We start from the raw sequence: 19140 nt of genomic DNA, 5'->3' as shown, positions 1-19140 counted from the left end.
GTAATGAAGGCATGTATGAGGATTTCGGCGGCCTGCGGTCTGAGACAGTAGCGGAGCTGGGCAATGATAACATAACATAACATATAGGAGCAGGAATAGGCCATTCAGCCCTTTGAGCCTGCCCCGCCATTCAATCATGGCTGATCTTCTAATCTAACTCCAGGTAATTCCAGCTAATAACCTGACCCTGCCATATCCCTTAATCCCTTTAGCAATAAGAAATCTATCTATCTCAGTCTTGAATATGTTCAAGGACTGAGCGTCAACAGCCCTTTGGGGTAGTGAGTTCCATACATTCACCACCCTTTGAGTGAAGAAGTTCTTTCTCAACTCAGTAAGAAAGGGCTGGCCTCTGATTTTAAGGTTGTGACCCCTGGTTGTAGTTTCTCCAACCAGGGGAAACAATCTCCCACTATCTACTCTATCACGCCCTTTGATGACATTATAGGTTTCTATAAGATCCCCTCTAATTCTTGTATTTTTTAGAGAATATAGGCCCAAATTGGTCAGCCTATCCTCATAACTCATCCCCTTCATCCCTGGCACTTTCTGTGATTGATGTACAAGGTCACCCAAGTCCCTCTGGACGCTAACACATTCTAATCTCTCCCCTTCTAAAAAATAACCCGCTCTATTGTTTTTACTACCTAGGTGGATGACTTCGCATTTCCCTACATTATACTTCATCTGCCACCTACCTGCCCAATCACCTAACCTATCTGTGTCTCGCTGCATTTTTTTATTGTTGTCTTCTGTGTTGACACTTCCTCCTAGTTTTGTATCATCCGTGAATTTAGATATATTAACTTCGATGTCCTCATCTAGATCGTTGATGTAGATGGTAAATAGCTGAGGCCTAAGGACTGATCCTTGTGGCACTCCACTAGTCACATCCCGCCAATCCGAAAAGGACCCGTTTATCCCTACTCTTTGTTTCCTACCCGTTAACCATTCCCCAATCCACGTTAATATGCTCCCCTAAATTCCATGGGCCCTTATCTTTTGGACTAACCTTTTATGCGGCACCTTATCGAATACCTTCTGGAAGTCCAAATAGACCACATCCACTGATTCACCCTTATCTAGTTTATTGGAAATGTCCTCAAAAAACTCTATGAGATTTGTCAAACATGACTTCCCTTTTGTAAAGCCATGTTGACTTGGCCTAATTATATTGTGCTCCCCCAAATACCGCACTACCACATCCTTAATCAACAATTCTAAAATTTTTCCTATCGCTGATGTGAGACTAACTGGCCTATAGTTCCCCATCTTTTCCTTTCCACCTTTTTTAAATAGTGTGACATTTGCAATCTTCCAATCCATGGGGACTGTTCCAGAATCCAAGGAATTTTGGAAGATCAGACATAAGGCCTCTAACACTGGGGATCATCCTTGTTCTCCTCTGCACTACCTCTAGAGCCTCTACGCCCTTTTGTTATGGTGACAAGAGCTGTGTGGAGTATTAAAGGTGGGGTCTTACCACAGCTCTGTACAGCCCGAATATGCCATCTGGGGATCTAAACTCAACTGATTTAGCAATATAGCCCAGTGTCCTGTATGCTTTGTTTGTTGCTACCTCTCGCTGTTTTGACTTAAAGAGCGCTGAGTCAAATAAGACCTTTAGATCTCTTTCAGGCTCCCCCTTGCCAAGTTCAATCCCGTCCATGGAATACTTGTGTTTCCTACTCTTGGATACTTCAGTCAGTTTATTAAACTGCTTCTATCCAGCTGCCCCAATGGCTCAGTTGGGAAATTCACTGTCAAAATGAGCCACACAGAGCTGCATTGTGCCATTTTTTGGGGGGGTTAGCCAGGTGTCTAACACTTGCAGAAACCCATAACCCTGCTTAAAAGTACCTAACCCAAACTGAAAGCTCCATGCATCCCACCTATATATGAAAAGTCCTGAGAAAAGTATTGGAATGGAATGCACGTTCTCTCCCTGGAGGGACGCACCCTCCTTACCTAACATGAGTCAGGTTCTTCAGCAGAGCGGGAGGAGAAGGAAAACTCTTCCAAATAGTTGATAAGGGTAACACCTGTTGAGTACCAGATTGCATAGATCAAAATGTTTCACTTTTGAATCCATTTGAGTTGAGTTACAATAGGATGCTCCAGCTATAAATGATTAAGTTAGACCTGTATCTTTGGCCACCTTTCCTCTAACCTGCTCACCAGGTGCCTTTCTTATGGTCCATTCAAAGTCATCTTTTGTGACCCAAAAGGGAAGCAGTGCACCTTCCTATCCACTTATGCAAATGATAGATAGTCAGTTGCAATCCACGCTACAGTCAGACTTGATGGCACCATAAATATCAAAAATGTTAAATACACACACAAAATATTGAAAGAGTTACTCAATATATTTATAACTCGCATGCGCCAGTTCTACCGAACATCGGCACTTTCCGAGTTTCCCCGATCGCAATCGGTAATTACTACCTGCACTTACACTGGCTAATGCTTTTAGCAAACACATAAACTTTACAGAACATATTTTCAACAACAGGCAGGCATAGAAAACAAAGGGGTGACCGTGACAGCTGCCAACATATGCTAAGATCACAAGAACCTTTTGTAACCTTGTGACAATTTATTAGTGTACATTTCTCCTTTAAGTAGGAAAGAACAGGAATATGGGAAGGTGATAGTGAGAGTGGATTAGAATAGTGGAGTATAAACAGCAGCAAAGACTGGCCTTTTAGGTACTGTACAATCTATGTAATTCTATGGAATGTAAGTGAGTATTTGGTTTCTTTATTCCATGGAATAGCTGAACTAAATACAGTGGTGTTATGTGAAGCACCTTTGGTGATGTTGGAGCCTAGGATTTTTACATTATAATTACAAATCTCCAAAGGCACCCTAAGTAAATATTTACCAGAATTTTACTCTAGAAGAATGGATACTTTAGTGAGGAGCTGGATGCCACCGTATCAAAGCATGACACCCTCTCCAAGACAGGAGAAAATATTGGAGAGGGGGAAAAAGTACAATTTAAAATAATTTACTATTTATATTAATATTATGGAATGAGGCATACATTTAAATCAGGACATTTTTGCAGGCAGGAAGATACAGAGCTGATCTGAAAACTTTATGAACAGAGAGTCATTAAAGAGCCATCAGTTTAGAATCACATCAACAATAACTTTAAAATGTTCAGCTCTCAGATACATGAAATAAAGACTCCAGCCCGGATGGAGTAGACACTGACCGGTATTCACTTTTATGTACTTTTGTGTACTCTCTTAAATTGTTACAAGTTTAAAAAAAGGAGATGTTTGGTCATTTATCAGTCACTGCTTCTTGATCACTTACAAAGGGAGATAGCTAGCCAATGTTTCTCATTGCCTATTAACTTTTTTGTTGTAAACTGCTGGTTAGAAGCTTTTAAGGTAGAATTCGAGGTGACATCATGATGGTCTATCCAGTGATATTTTGCCGACTGTCCTTTATTCATTTTTCACATGAGTGACAGTGAGTGTTGTGGACTATTTGACTGTCGCCCCTCACACATTGAGACAAATCCTGTCTGCATTCCATGTCCAACAGGAACTCTGAATAGCGATCAAAGCAGAAACCCTGGCAATTTTCTGATGCCAATTGTAGAACCCCAGCTTACTGCCCCAATTGAGATCAGCTAACTCAGCACAGAGCAGGATTTGAACCCGTGACTTTGGTCTGTGCCAATGATCTCTTTGCACTCTTCCCCTTTAATAGGGAACATGGAAAAATGTTATACCATGTAATCAATTGGATCTAGATATCACATTTAGAGTGTCACTTTAAAAGCCATTCTTAGGGCTATAAATAACTCAAGTTTACTCTAATTTTCCATAGGACAATTCTCCAACATTCTGTAGTCAAAATTACAACAATCTAGAGCAATGTACGAGTAAATCACAAGGCAGCTTCCACCAAAACAGCTATTAATATTTGCCATAACTACAGTAAACACAAGGATCCTTACAATATTAATGCACAATGAGGCTGGTTCTCATGTGATCCCCTTTCTAGCTAAATGAAGTATTCGTGAAAAAGTCTAATTGATCGTCAAAGGGGTGACTTGAAGTGTAAGAGAAATAGAAACCTATTTCAAAATATTCTTTAAAAAAAAATCATTCAATTGTTGGTGATGTTCAGTGTATGTCCTGAGAAAACCTTCCCTGGATCCATCCCTCCTCTCCAGCTACCGCCCCATCTCTAACCTCTCATTCCTCTCCAATGTCCTAGAACGAGTTGTCACGTCCCAGCTCCGCTCTTTTCTCTCTCACCATTCCCTCTTTGAATGCCTCCAATCCGGCTTCCATGCTGCCCACAGCACGGAAACAGCCCGGGTCAAACTTACTAATGATATTCTGAACATCTGTGATCAGGGCTCCCTCTGCCTCCTTGTCCTCCTTGATCTCTCTGTCGCCTTTGACACTGGACCACTCCATCCTCATACACTGCCTCTCCGCTTTACTCAATCTTCACGGACCTGCCCTTGCCTGGTTCAATTCCTATCTCTCTCACCGTCTCCACTTTGTTGCCTCTAACGGTTTCTCCTCCAGCCTCCGCACTGTCACATCTGCCGTCCCCCAGGGCTCTGTCCTTGGCCCTCTCCTCTTTAATATCTACATGCTCCCCCTTGGTGACATCATCTGCAGACATGGGGTCAACTTCCACATGTATGCGGATGACACCCAACTCTATCTTTCTGCCTTCACCATCAACTCCAGGACCACTGCTTTCCTGACAGACTGTCTGTCGGACATCAAGTCCTGGATGAGGGCCAATTTCCTACAGTTTAATGTGAACAAGACTGAGGCCCTCCTGATTGGCTCGCGCCAGCGCCTCAGCACCTCAGGCTCTGGCAACAACCTCCACGGTTGCACACTACAACTCACCAGCCAGTCAGGAACCTCGGTGTCTTGTTCGACCCTCAACTGTCTTTTCTCCCCCACTTTCAAGCCATGACACGCTCTGCCTTCCCTCACCTCGTAACATCCGCCACTACCTCACCCCTCAGGCCGTTGAAACTCTTGTTCATGCCTTCATCACCTTCAGGCTCGACTATGCAAATGCCCTGCTTGTCAGCCTTCCCAACTCCTCCCTCCACAGACTGCAGATAATCCAGAACTCTGCAGGCCGTGTCCTCTCCCGCACCAAACTCTGTGACCCCACTCTCGCTCAACTCCACAGGCTCTCTATCCTTCAGAGGATCCAGTTCAAGATCCTGGTCCTCACATCCAAAGCCCTCCATGGCCTCGCCCCACCCTACCTCTGCGACATCCTAACCCCCTACCAACCCGCCCGTTCCCTCCGCTCAGCCGGCTCTGGCCTGCTCCACGTCCCCCGACCCACCCGCCCCACCATTGGCGGGAGAGCCTTCAGCCACTCTGCCCCCAATCTCTGGAATTCCATCCCCCAGTCCCTCTGCCTCGCCCCCTCCTTAGCCTCCTTCAAGTCCCGCCTCAAGACCCTCCTCTTCGACCATGGCATCGGCCACCCCCTTCCCCTCCCCTCCCTTACTCCCCCAACCCAGCTCGGATCTGAAATGCTGTACTCTGTCCAGCGCCTTGGGACGTCCTCCCAACGTGAAAGGCGCTATACAAATGTAATCTTGTTGTTGTTGTTGTACTGCTGTCATCACCCCCACCCCCCTGAAAAAATCCTCCCTAGATCCCTGAAATCCCAGCCACTACCGCCCTATTTCTAACCTGCCCTTCCTCTCAAAAGTTTTAGAACGCCTTGTTGCAAACCAACTTTGCGCACACCTCTCCTTCCACTTCGAACCCCTCCAGTCTGGTTTCCATCTGCCCACCGTACAGAGACTGCGCTTGTGAAAGTCACAAATGACATCCTCTCTATCTGTGACCAGGGCTCCCTCTGCCTCCTTGTCCTGGACCTCTCCGCTGCGTTCGACACAGTCAATCACTCCATCCTCCTCCACCGCCTTTCCTCCGTCATCCACCTCAGTGGGACTGCACTCACCTGGTTCGAGTCCTACCTCACAAACTGCCAGCAGTACATCTGCATAAAAGGCTTCTCCTCCCGCTCTCACCTGGTTACCTGCGGGGTTCCCCAAGGATCCATCCTTGGCCCCCTCCTCTTCCTGATCTACATGCTCCCTCCTGGGGACGTCATCCGCAGACATGGGGTACATTTCCACATATATGCAGATGACACCCAACTCTACTTTTCCACCTCTCTTTGCGACCCAGTCCCCTGATGTTCTGTCAGTCTGCCTGTCAGACCTCAGTGGCTGGATGACCGCAAACTTCCTTCAGCTGAATGTTGACAAGACGGAAGCCATACTCTTCGGCTCTCGTCAACGTCTAAATTCTCACGGTTCTCACCTCCTCCACCTACCCAACCTCCCCTGGAAACTCTCCGAACCAGTACGCAACCTAGGCGTCAGGTTCGACCCCCAATTATCCTTCCTCCCTCACATCCGGTCCCTCACCAGCACCGTCTTCTTCCACCTCCGACGCATTGCCCGTCTCCGCAAATACCTCTCCCCAAAAACCACTGAAACCCTGGTCCATGCCTTTGTCACCTCTCGGCTGGACTACTCTAACGCCCTCCTCGCCGGTCTCCCATCCACTTCCATCCATAAAATCCAACTTATTCAGAACTCTGCCGCCCGCATTCTCACCCGCACGAAACTCTGCTCCCCGATCACCCCAGTCCTTGCCAGACTGCACTGGCTGTCTATCCCAGAGAGGATCGATTTCAAGATCCTCACCCTTGTATTCAAGTCCCTGCACTCCTCTGCATCCCCCCTACCTCTCTGACCTCCTCTCTCCTCAGCACAATACCCGTTGCCTTCGTTCCTCCGGGTCTGGCCTCCTTCTCATCCCCCGAGTCCTCCGCTCCACCCTCGGCGGCCATGCCTTCAGCCACTATGCCCCGAGGCTCTGGAACTGCCTTCCTCACTCCCTTCGTCTCGCTCCCTCCCTTCCTATTTTCAGGTCCCTGCTGAAGACCTTTCTTTTCGACCGCGCCTTTGGTCACCTTCCTCCCCCTCCCCCTGACTCGGCCCCGGGATCCGTTACTGGTGCTTTGAGACGCCGTCCGGCGTGGAGGGCGCTGCATAAATCCAAGTTGTTGTTGTTATGTAAACACGCTGATCTTGTCTGAGTGTTACATCGCAGTTCTCGGCTTCAAGCCTGTCCCCACAGACTACGCAAAACCTAATCAGTCGTCGCTCAAATATATAACAATCCTTGCATTTGACATAGCGCATAATCACGACCGATAAAGTTTTCCCTGCGGTGTGTCGGGACAGGCTCGACCTGGATAACTTTATAACCCGTGAAGTGCTTTGAGACGTGCGAACCACATGATAAGGTGGATAACTGCAGTGCAATATACCATGCACTGGGCACAGATCCCTGCTGGCTCCTGGGGTGATGGCAATCGAGCTCATGGTAAAAGCACAGGGACACATTTGAACAGCTTCTGTGTACTGTCTCTTTAAGTCCTGCAGAGTGAGCATTTGTCCCTGTGCTGTGTGCCTGGAGGGTGAGTGAGTGTGAGTGTGAGTGAGTGTGAGTGAGTGAGTGAGTGCTGACACTGACTGGGCACAGAGGGAGCATTGCCCACATTACCTGTTCCAGCCTCACAGCCCAGAGCCACCTGAGGGGGAGCACACCTGAGCTCAGTGAACCCGGGGCAGCTCTCACACAGCGATGGACAGGTCGAGCTGAGCAGCTCCGGACGCGGCTGCTCTCTCATCCAGAGATCGGACAAGTTTGGGGACTGAGCGGCGCTGTGTGTGGTGTGTGTGGTGTGTGTGTGTGGGTGTGTTTTTTTCTGGTGATCTCAGGCGTGAAGATGGAAGAACGTCCTCGGACTATCAGCACCACCAGCAGCACGTACGCGGTGTCCTTCAGCTCCGCTGTGATGGGCTACGACAAGGCTTTCCTCAGGACCCCCCCGGGGCTGCTGATGGTCGCAGAGATTGTAAGTGAACGTGGGATCTGCACACACACACACACACACACTCACTCTGCACCTCACTCTGCACCTCACTCTGCCCGTCTTTCCCATGTTAACCAGAAAATGCACAGAGTTTAAATGCCATAACCCCTGCACTGTCACCACTTGCCTTTCCTTTTTTTTAAAAAAAAGTGATTATATTATATATATATATATATGTGTGTGTGTGTGTGTGTGTGTGTATGTGTGTCATTGTTAATGAAATTGCAATCATTGTTCCCCCCCGACCAACCGTCCAGTTATTTTATGTTAAGGCGACTTTTTCTCACTCAAAACGTTTCATTCCAGTCCTTCCTTGACTTGAGGTACAAGTCTGCGCGTTCAAAATCTTAGGCGGTTCCCTTTCCAGGTGAACCAAAGTGCCTTGCAAGGAAGTGTCTTTTATTTTGGTCAGTCGGGGGCTGGACTGGTTATGTTGAAGAGCCTCAAAACCAAACTCCTGTTAGTTCAACTTATGCACTGTTTGCCTTTGTCTGAAGCAGAATGTGCACTGTCTCCCTGGAGGGACACACACTGCCCACCTAGTTACAGAGATTACAGCAAGTTGTATTTATATAGCCCAGGGGAGCGACCCAGAGCGCTTATCATAGTTTTGGTGCAGATTGGTAAGAGGCTTGGGGACTCCGTTGTGTGCACTGAAGTACTGATGGAGTTTAAGCAGCTGAAACCACACAACTTACTGTTCAGAACACGAGTCAGCTTCCTGTTGCTGATTCAGCTCAGAACTCCCCACCCACCAAAGTTTTGGCTTGCAAGGCTAACAAGAGCGCAGTAGAAAGAATCCCAGGCTGGTTAGTCTGTCTGTTAGTCTGTGGAGTCCTGTAGCTCAGTGGTTAGAGCGCTCGCCTCGCAAGCGAGAGACCTGGGCTTGATTCCGGGCAGGGCGAAAGGTTGGACAAGTTTCCTTACTCCACATGCCTCTGTTTACCTAGCAGTAAGTAGGAACCTGATTATTAATCGCTTGGCGGATCGCTTTTCCGGGGGTAATAATTCCTTCAAAAAAAATTGGTCATTTCAATCCAATACTGGGACGCAGCTGTGCGCAATTTTCTGCTGTGTTTCGTCCACGAAATAGTCAGTTCATTTCACAGTATAGTCTATGAACCGCTTTGAGATGTCTTGAAGACGTGATAAGGTGCTATATTAAATTCCAGGATTATTATTATTATCAATAGTGACTTGGAGGCAAAGATATCGGGGTATGGAGGATTTGGGGTAGTGGAATAGCCCTGGGGGTAATAAATTGATTCTGAAGAGAGATACCCAATAAAGCCAGGCAGGCCCACAGTCATCCAAAGCTGTTGATAGTTGACCATTAATGACTCATCAGTGAGATTTTGAAGTGTAAGGGTTGTCATTTTCTCCATTTCTGCAATGAAGAAAATAATAATCCTTTTCATCTGGTATAGAGCCTTTTATGTCAGGAGAACATCCCAAGGTGCTTCACGGGATATACTGCAAAGTGTAGTTGTGTAATTTATAGGCAAACACAGCAGATAATTTGGACAAAGCAATGTCCTGCAAATAGCCATTAAGTGAATTATAATAATAATAATCCTTGTATTTGATATAGCGCTTTTCACGTCTTCTCGACGTCCCAAAGCGCTTCACAGAATATACTGTAAAGTGAATTGACTGTATATTTGTGGGTGAACGCGGCAGCCAATTGCGCACAGCAATGTCCCACAGACAGTCGTGGATCGAAAATGACCAATTTATTATTGTTTTCTTTTTTGGAGGAATTATTATTAGGCGTGTGGAGTAAGGAAACTTGCCCAAGGTTTCGCCCTCTGCCTGGAATTGAACTCCGGTCTCTCGCTTGCAAAGTGAGTGCTCTAACCACTGAGCTACAGGACTCCACAAAATTATCAATTTTGTTGAGTACTTGGACACTGGAAGAAACTCCTTTCTCGTTTTGAGTCGTGCCTTAGGATCTTTAACATCCATCTGAACAGGTAGAGAGGACCTCAGTTTAATATCTCACCTGAAGGATAGCACATCGATAATGACTATACAAGTTCACAGTCCGGCATGGGGATGGAACCCACAAACATTCTGCCTCGGGGCAGACTAATAAAAAAGCTAAAATCGAGGTAGGGGAGGTGCAGTCACCTCATAGCAACCCAATATTCTCTAGGCCAGCTGTGATTGCCTGTAATAATAATGTAAACAGATGTCTAGGAGATCTTAACTTTTTTTAGACAGCTCCGTTGGTTTGAACATGTGTTGTGTAAGCAGCTTGAGGAAAAGCATCACACTGAAAGTAAACTCCAACCATTGTGTTTTGGATACCTAAAGGTTAAGGGTTGTGATTGTTGGGAGAAGAATCCTCTCATAATGTAGAGCCCTGTAGTGTATTGTTAGAGCACTGGCCTCGCAAGCGAGAGGACCTTAGTTGAATTCCCGGGCAGGGCGAAGCTTTAAGCAAGTTTCTTACTCCACACTCCTCTGTTTAACAAGCAGTAAGTAGGAACTGAAATGTTAGTTGATTGACAGATCACGTTTCCGGAGGTAATAATCCTTTAAAAAGTATAATAATAATTTGGTCACTCAATCCATGACTTTTTGTCGGATACTGCTATGTGCAATTGGTTGCTGTGTTTCGCCCACAAAATATACAGTTAATTCACTTTACAGAATATTCTGTGAAAACGTGATAAGGCAAGGATTATTATTATTATTTAGAACTGAAAATGAAGAGTGTGTATATTTGTACATGTGTGTATGTCGTGGGCAGGGTATTAAATGAAAAGAAAAATTCAGTTGAGACAACAGTAAGCATCTCCTAAATTTAACTGTTTGTTCTTGAGATTGCAGAAGGATTTTGAGAAATTGTACAGTCTGGAGTAACGTGGGGCAGGTTTAATGTGTGCTCAGATTACTTTGATTCAGTGAGCAATAGTTAACTTTGCGCTTGAACTCTGTAAACAAAATGTGTCTTAGAGATAGTGGTCTGTGATTTCCAGGCTCTGACATGGGATCCTGTTTCATCAAACAGACCCTGTGTTTGTAGTGTCCTGTTTCAGTCCTCTTGACTCCACAACCACAAGACACTTATACTCTCGAACAGTACAACTGTTACACAATTGCAACCTATCCTGTTAGATATAGGATAATAGCAGTCAATAGTAATCTCTAAAACCCATTGTCTGGTCTCCGCTGCAACTCCAGATGCTCTGTTGGTAATGAGAATGATGTGAGCAGCTCATGATGTTTCCAGCAATTTAATTCAATATTTATTTGGACAGGATGTTTCACTTACAGCATTATGAGCAAATGTACTACAGCAGCTCTCCTGATGGTTTGGTCAGTAAATGCATTGTATTGTTTAGTACGACCTGGAAAATTCTAGGTTTAATCTCTTGTGCTGAATGTCCCAGTCATATGAGATATGACATTTGACCTCGATATATCTGGGTTAAGGAGAGAAAATAAATTGATATTTTATTTACAAATCATAATAATCCTTGTATTTGATATAAAGCCCTTCACATCAGGAACACCGTCTCAAAGCACTGAAGTGTAGTAATGGGTATTTTGTAGACAAACATGGCAGCTTAAACATTTTATCTCAGCACGTCAGAAAATGCAGCAGTCTCCCAGTGCTGCGCTGGAGTGTCAGCCTAACTCGGGGCTCAACCTTCCAATGTGAGACTTGAGCCAATAACCTTCTGACACAGAGACAGGCTGGTGGTATTCTCTGCTATTAAATGCAAGGTTTATGATTATCGTGGATCATCCTTGTCCACCAACACATATCAAGAGGTTGTCAATGACTTCAAATCAATCTTTAGATTTTATGAGGCCACACAAATTGCTTTCTCACAGCAGGTACAGTACTAACCTGTTAATTCTTGATTTACAGATGACAGTAACCTGCTGCATTTGTTTACATTAAAATATAAATGCCAACAATCACATTGACAAGAGTATTTTACGAACTGAAGTTTTAAAAAATAATTGACCCATTTAAACTATCTCAGGCCTATCAATTTAACACAGTAGCAAACTCTAGGTTGAAATCCTTTTAAAACATGGATGTGCTTAGCTTTTTGTTCCCCTCCTCATTGTCAAATATTAAGCTTTGTGTGGAGTTTGTCTCTGTGTCTCTGACTAATGTGTAATTACACTGAAAACCAGTTTATGGCTTCATTACAGATTGGTGTGTAATTTGACTACAGATCTAGATTGTTCCTGGTTCCCCATCTGTGCTGAGTTAACTGATAATAATAATTCCTTTCATGCTATATAGAGCTTACATCATCAAAACATCTCAAACGTTTTATGAGTAATAGGTAATAGAATAATAAGTAGGGAATGTGTATTTGTAAGCAATGAACAACAAGATCTCACAAACAGACCAATTTTAGGTTAGTCTGTACCAAGCTTGCTGCCATTGGACTCAGCTTCATCACTATGTGGGGCTCCTGGTAGAAGTGTACTAGATGGATACTGGGGGAGCATAGTATTGGGTTCAACTAGGATTAAGCTTCAAAGTCAAATAGGCTTACTGTCCAGGGGCACTGCTTGAAGAATAGTCGCTTATGAGGTACTGTGTACTGCACCTGAGGTAAAGAAAAATTAGTCAGTCAAATGCTTTCAAGAGGGAAGAAAATTTAAATTAGCCCATATATAGTCCAGCCTTGCCAAATCCATTCTTACATAAAACCCAGCCCTACTGGTGCTTGTCAGCCCAGGCTGAGATTGGAGTGTAAGGTCTGGCAGAATTTTCATTGGATGCATTTGACAGGTGGTTGTAAATAGCAAACTTTTTCAAGCAAGAACCTGGCATCATGAATGGAATAATACCTGACTTTTGTTATAAAGGAAAGCTCACGAGTATCGTGGGAGGTGAATTAACTGCTCCCTATCTAGAATACCGTGAGGACAAAAGATCCCTAATAGTAAGCTTTACTTTTGATATACCACTTGTAGGACACTGCTGTGCACAATTGGCTGCTGTGTTTCGCCCACAAAATATACAGTCAATTCACTGTACAGTATATTCAGTGAAGCGCTTTGAGACGAATCAAAGATGTGATAAGGTGCTATATCAAATGCAAGGATCATTATTATTATTATTATTATTACGTTGTTTCAAAGTGCTTCACAGGATTTTATTGTAAAGTGTAACTGGGAGAAACTTTTCGATTAATGCCATGGGATCTTTAGCAGTTACTCGAACAGGTAATGTTCAGGCAATATTTATCAATCGTATGTATAGTAGTATCAACAGTAATTTGAAATATAAATAATTTATTCTTTAAAATCACAAAGAATGAGGAATGAAGTCTCAGAAATAAGCTTTATTTCATCTTTTCCTTAAAAAAACTACTTTACCACTCAGTTCCTATTTCCAGCAACACTGAAAAAACACTAAATTGGAGATTTGACAAGTTACACATTTCAGAACTATTAAAATATACTCCAGGGACAATCACAACAAGGTCTAGTGCTTTCCTTTTAATAATGTAATAATAATAATCCTTACATTTGATAGCACTTTATTACGTTGTTGAAACGTCTCAAAGCACTTCACAGAATATACTATAAAATAAATTGACTATATTTTTTGGGCAAAACATGGCAGCCAATTGCACACAGCGTGTCCCACAAATAGCGATGGATTGAGTGCCCAAATTATTATTATTTTTTGAAGGGATTATTATCGCCGGAAAGTGATCCACCTATCAACTAACAACCGGTTCCTACTTATTTACTGCTTGGTAAACAGAGGTCTGTGGAGTAAGGAAACTTTCATAAGATCCTCTTGCTTGCCAGGTGAGTGCTCTAGCCAATACGCTTTTTTGATAGTTGACTACACAAGTCTACACAGAGATCGTTTACAGTATAATTGAAATATAAACAAAGAGCAGTCAAAAAGAAAAACACCCCGTGTAATGCAAAACAGCAATGGAAAAACAGCAATAGGATTCACTAACAGTGACTGCTGGTAAGTCCAATGTGTGAGAAACCCCTCAATCTATGTTAGCCATGGCATGCTATCACCTATAGCAGTACATTCTGTGTTTGGAAGTCTAGATCACTATTAATGAACTCCACAGTGAACTAATGTTTTGTTTGAATCTGGATAATATCTTCCAAATGCATGATTTAAACACTCGCCCTTACCTCAAAATGAGAAACGGAAAGCAGAGACTAGTTGCCAGTGGCCTAGTGGAAAACTGTGCAGCCTTACCCAAAGTAAAATAAAATAGCACAGGAAAAGCCATTCAGTCTATTCTTATAATAATCATCCTTGCATTTGGTATAGCACCTTTCACATCAGCAGGATGTCTCAAATAACTTCACAGGGTATACTGTAAAGTATAATGACTGTGTATTTTGTAGGCAAATGTGGCAGCCCATTTGCACACAGCAGTGTCCCACAAACAGTAATTAAATGAATGACCACGTTTATTTAGGGGATTGTTGGGAGAAACCCCCTTCTCTTTTCAAATAGTGCCATGGGATCTTTAACATGCACTTGAACTGTCAGACGAGACCTCGGTTTAACATCTCATCTGAAGGACGGCACCTACAACAATGCAACAAACCCCAGCATTGCATTTGAGTGTTAGCTCGGGTCTGAAATGCCCGTCCAATGGCACTGTCCAATGTCTTGGGACGTCCTCCCAACATGAAAGGCACTATTCAAATGTAATCTTGTTGTTGTTGTTGAGATATCTTTCATTCCCCCAAAATAAGGAAAAAGCAACATGGGAAATTATTCTGCAGGTGTCTTAAAATCTAGAAATCAAGTTAAATTTTCAAAAAGGAGCTTGTACTTCACATCATTTTGCAATAATCTCTCATATTTTGTAGGATTTCTTTATTGTCTGCTTGGCTCAATTGTCAGCTCTCTCATGTCTGGATTACCCTAATCTAATCTAACTCCAGTGTAGGACTGAATTACTGCTGTATTGTTGGAGGCACCATCCTCCATATGAGACATTAAACTAAGATCCTGTTTACCTCTTCGGATGTATATTAAAGATCCCATGACACTATTTCAAGCAAGAGCGCCCGTGTCCTGGTCAAAATTGTATTCTTTCCTCAACTGAATTTCCTAATAAATGAATGAACTATTGTTCTTATGGTTGTTTGTGGGACTTTGGTGGGAGCCGATTCACTGCTGTATTTGCTTACACTCTATAACAAACAACAGACTTCCTACCCCCATCCTCCCTGCCCTCCACCCCTCCTGATCCCAAACCCCAGCTCTGTGCAAATCCTTGACTGTCCAGCACCTTGGAACGTCTTTCCGACGTGAAAAGCGCTATACAAATGTAATTTGTTGTAATCTGATCATTGGGGGCCATCAGAACTAAGGCCAATCCTGTCCCCACTGTGCACACGTGCACCTTCAAGCAGTGATGATTGATAGTAATAATAATAATAATCCTTGCATTTGATATAGCATCTTTCATGTTTGGGGGGCTATCTCAAAGTGCTTCACGGGATTGAATGTGAAGTATCTTTTGCAAGTGAACACAGCAGCCAATTTGCTCACAGAACGTCCTATTTAACCATTAAATGAATAACCAATTTCTTCTGGTGGAATGTTGGCCAGGACACGGGAGATAGCAATCAGGTACAGGAACACTGGCTGTGTTTTCCCTGACCCATGGCAACTAGACCAAATGACCCTAACAACCACCTGGTCAATACGAACTCAATATGCCTGAGATCAGGATCAAACCCGGGATCCTCCCATCTGTATAATTTAGCTACTTACTGGACAAATTCATGGAGCTACTCGGAGTCAACTGACTTTATAAATCTGGTATCACACATTCAGCTTTTGAGGCATAATGTTTTCAAAGATTTCTGAAAATGAGGAAGGATAAATGGCTTGATCCTTCAGAAAGGTACACAAAGCATGATTTCAGCACTTTATATTTGGGATGGATGGAATCAAGATTTGGGCTTCATCCCTCTGAGCCAACATTTTGACTGAAATTCATTTGCATGTTTTCTGATCAGATAATAATTTAAATCCCATTTGTAAACGTCTTTCCCTCCATTAGCCAGTGAAAAGAATGTGTGTTTGAACTGCAGTTTTACATTCCCTCGATTGTAATACATTAGTCATGTCTAATACTTGAACGTTAAATTATGCCTGAGTAAACAATACAAAATAATTCACTAAATAGTTTACTGTATTTTCCAGATTCACAGGGTAGGTCCCTTCACTCAAAACAAAAAGTGACAACAATATCTGACTTTTGGGTCGTTAGGTTGCAACTAATTTAACTTCCTGCACATTTACCCCTCCCTACCCTTCTTGGCTTGATCAGTGCACCAAAACTTTTCCACCAGTTTATTACATTTTGTCAGACCTTCCACCGTACTCCTCAGTATTTCTGATACCCAGTGTCTGTCTAGTTCTCGTTTATACATCCCTATAAACAATGTAGATGAAGGCCTCAGCTTTATATCCAGAGGAACAGAGTATGAAAGGAGGGAAGTAACTTTATATAAATCTTGGTTAGACCACACTTGGACTACAGTGTGCAGTTCTGGTCATCATATCACAGGAAAGGTATTATAGCATTGGAGAGAGTACAGTGTAAATTTGTGGAGTCCTGTATCTTCATGGTTAAAGCACTTGCGTTGCAAGTGAGAGAACCTGAGTTTGATTCCTGGGCAGGGTGAAACATTGGGCAAGTTTCCCTATCCACACGCTTCTGTTCATCTGGCAGTAAGTAGGAACCTGGTTGTTAGTCGATTGGCAGATTGCTTTTCTGAGGATAATATTCCCCCCTTCCAAAAATGTAAAAAGAAAAAATGATAATAATTTGGTCACTCAATCCACGACTGTTTGTGGGACACTGCTGTGCGCAATTGGCTGCTGTATTTTGCCCACAAATATACAGTCAGTTCACTTTACAGTATATTCTGTGAAGCGCTTTGAGACATCTCGAAGATGTGATAAAGCAGTTTATTAAATGCAAGGAATATTATTATTTACGAGGATGTTATCAGGGTACAGCTGGCTATCAAGAAAGATTGGACAGGTTGGAGCATTTCTCTCTAGAGCAGAGACAATTGAGAGGAGACCCAATAGAAGTGTTTAAGATTATGAAAGTATTCAATAAGATGGGCATTGGTAGGCTGTTAACACTTGTTGTGAAGGTAGATCTAATAGCGAGTTTAGGACAAATTTCTTCACACAGAGGCTGCTGCTACAAAAATAGTTCCTTCATTTTACAATATATCCTATAAATCTCTTTGTGACATCTTCCTGATGTGAAAGGTGATGTATCAAATCAAAGGATTGTAATTTTAAACATCTTGAAGCACTTATTGAAATATAACCGATTAGAAATGAACTGATTTTATGCAAGCAAAGTATAAAAAAAGTATCTGGCTGTAATTCTAGTCTAGTGAGTAACCAGCATTTGTTAGCTGTTTCTTATTTCTGTTTCTTTAAGTCTTGCTTGTTCTATTAAATTTGACATTTTACTGCCACCATATTATTAAAAAAGATTCATTTTAAGTACAGTCATATTGGGTAAAGGGCTCTTTAACCTTCTGGCACAGTGACTCATGCACTGTTTGACTCCACTAAACAGCGTCCTTTTCAATGTTCGCCAGGGAATGTTGGTCTTATTTTTTGTAATCTACCCCTGTAGTTTCTTTTCAGAATTACACCTAAAGTTTTGCGTTCAGCTTCGGGTGGATTTGCCTGTAAAAACAGTCTCTACAGGTGCAGCGTAGATCAGTGATAGCACGTTGGGATTTTGAACTGACATAGTCTAAGCTGACACCCCAATGTAGTGTCATGGGTGCATTGCACTGTTGGAGGTGCTGTTCTTCGTGTGAGATGTTAAATCAAGATTCTGCCTGGCTGTTCAGGTGGATGTTAGAGATCCCATGGCAATATTCAAAAAGGAAAAGGGAATATCTCCTTGTGTCCTGGCCAAGAATTCCACAAATAAAAAGTGATCCATCACTTCAGGGCTTTTTGTAGGACTTTGCTGTGTGCAAATTGACTTCCGTATTTGCCTGCTGAATATAGAACGACGACACTTTACAGTATATCCTGTGAAATGCTTTGAGATGTCCTCCAAATGTGAAAGGCACTATATAAATATAAATCTGTACTGAATATTTGTGTTGCATTTTTACTACTACACTATACAACAACAAGATTACATTTGTATAAACCCTTCAGATAAATTGTTCTTTCACATCGGGAGGATATCCCAAGGTGCTGGACAGAGTATAGCATTTCAGACCCGAGCTGGGGTCGGGGTGGGGGGGGGGAAGGAGGGAAGGGGAAGGGGGTGGCTGAAGGCTCTCCCGCCAATGGGGCTGGTGAGTTGGGGGACATGGAACAGGCCAGAGCCGGTTGAGCGGAGGGATCGGGCGGGTTGGTAGGGGGTTAGGAGGTCACAGAGGTAGGGTGGGGTGAGGCCATGGAGGGCTTTGTATGTGAGAACCAGGATCTTGAATTGGATTCTCTGAAGGATAGGGAGTCAATGGAGTCGGCTCCCTATCCTTCAGAGGATCCAGAATTACTATACGGTAATTACCTATGATTATTGCAAATCATTTCTAATTTTTTCTCATTTTTCTGCCAGTGACAACAGTTTCACAATATCACTGAAAGAAAGAAACTTAGACCTTAATATTTGATATCCACATTCTTTAGTCACATTATTGTTCAAAGTAGCTGTGAATTTCTTTCTTTCTGTTTCAATGTTCCTTTCTCAACTTCTTGTTGCCAGGATATTATGCTGTCAGATGTCAGTCTGACTCAGTTGGTAGCACTCTTGCTTCTGAGTTCCCCACTTCTCCATCCTGCTCACACCCCACGCCTCTACCTACCCCCTGACTCTCAGCAGGCTCGGGCCTTCTGTAAGTCCCTCAACTCTTCTGCTCCACCATCGGCGACCGTGCTTTCAGCCACTATGCCCCAACCTCTGGAGCTCCCTGCCTCAGTCCCTCCATCTTGACCCCTCTTTGCCAATCTTCAGATCACACTTGGAAACCTTCTTCTTCGACTATGCCTACGGTCACCTCCCCTTTCTCTCAGCTCGGCATGAACGCCATTGTTAATTACTCTGAGACATTACCCCGTGTGAGGGATGCGAGTTATTGTGGAGTCGAGTTGGAAGGTTGTAGATTGCAGTCCCATGT

The 19140-nt window shown here is 43.4% G+C and overlaps 1 protein-coding gene across 1 annotated transcript in view; it reads left to right on the top strand.

Annotated features, from left to right (window-relative positions):
- Nucleotides 1-7561: 7561 nt before the first annotated feature.
- The window catches only part of cmtm8b (CKLF-like MARVEL transmembrane domain containing 8b), a 28758-nt gene continuing 17179 nt past the window's right edge, over nt 7562-19140 (top strand). The window contains exon 1 of the mRNA XM_007897559.2: nt 7562-7956. Coding sequence (XP_007895750.1) covers nt 7828-7956 — 129 coding nt within the window. The 5' untranslated portion in view covers nt 7562-7827. The remainder of the gene's footprint in view (nt 7957-19140) is intronic.

The sequence above is a fragment of the Callorhinchus milii genome, unplaced genomic scaffold, assembly GCF_018977255.1.
Source record: "Callorhinchus milii isolate IMCB2004 unplaced genomic scaffold, IMCB_Cmil_1.0 Scaffold2, whole genome shotgun sequence".
In the NCBI taxonomy this organism is placed as follows: Eukaryota; Metazoa; Chordata; class Chondrichthyes; order Chimaeriformes; family Callorhinchidae; genus Callorhinchus; species Callorhinchus milii.
The sequence above is the reverse complement of the archived record's forward strand: the minus strand, read 5'-3'. Positions and strand labels throughout refer to the sequence as shown.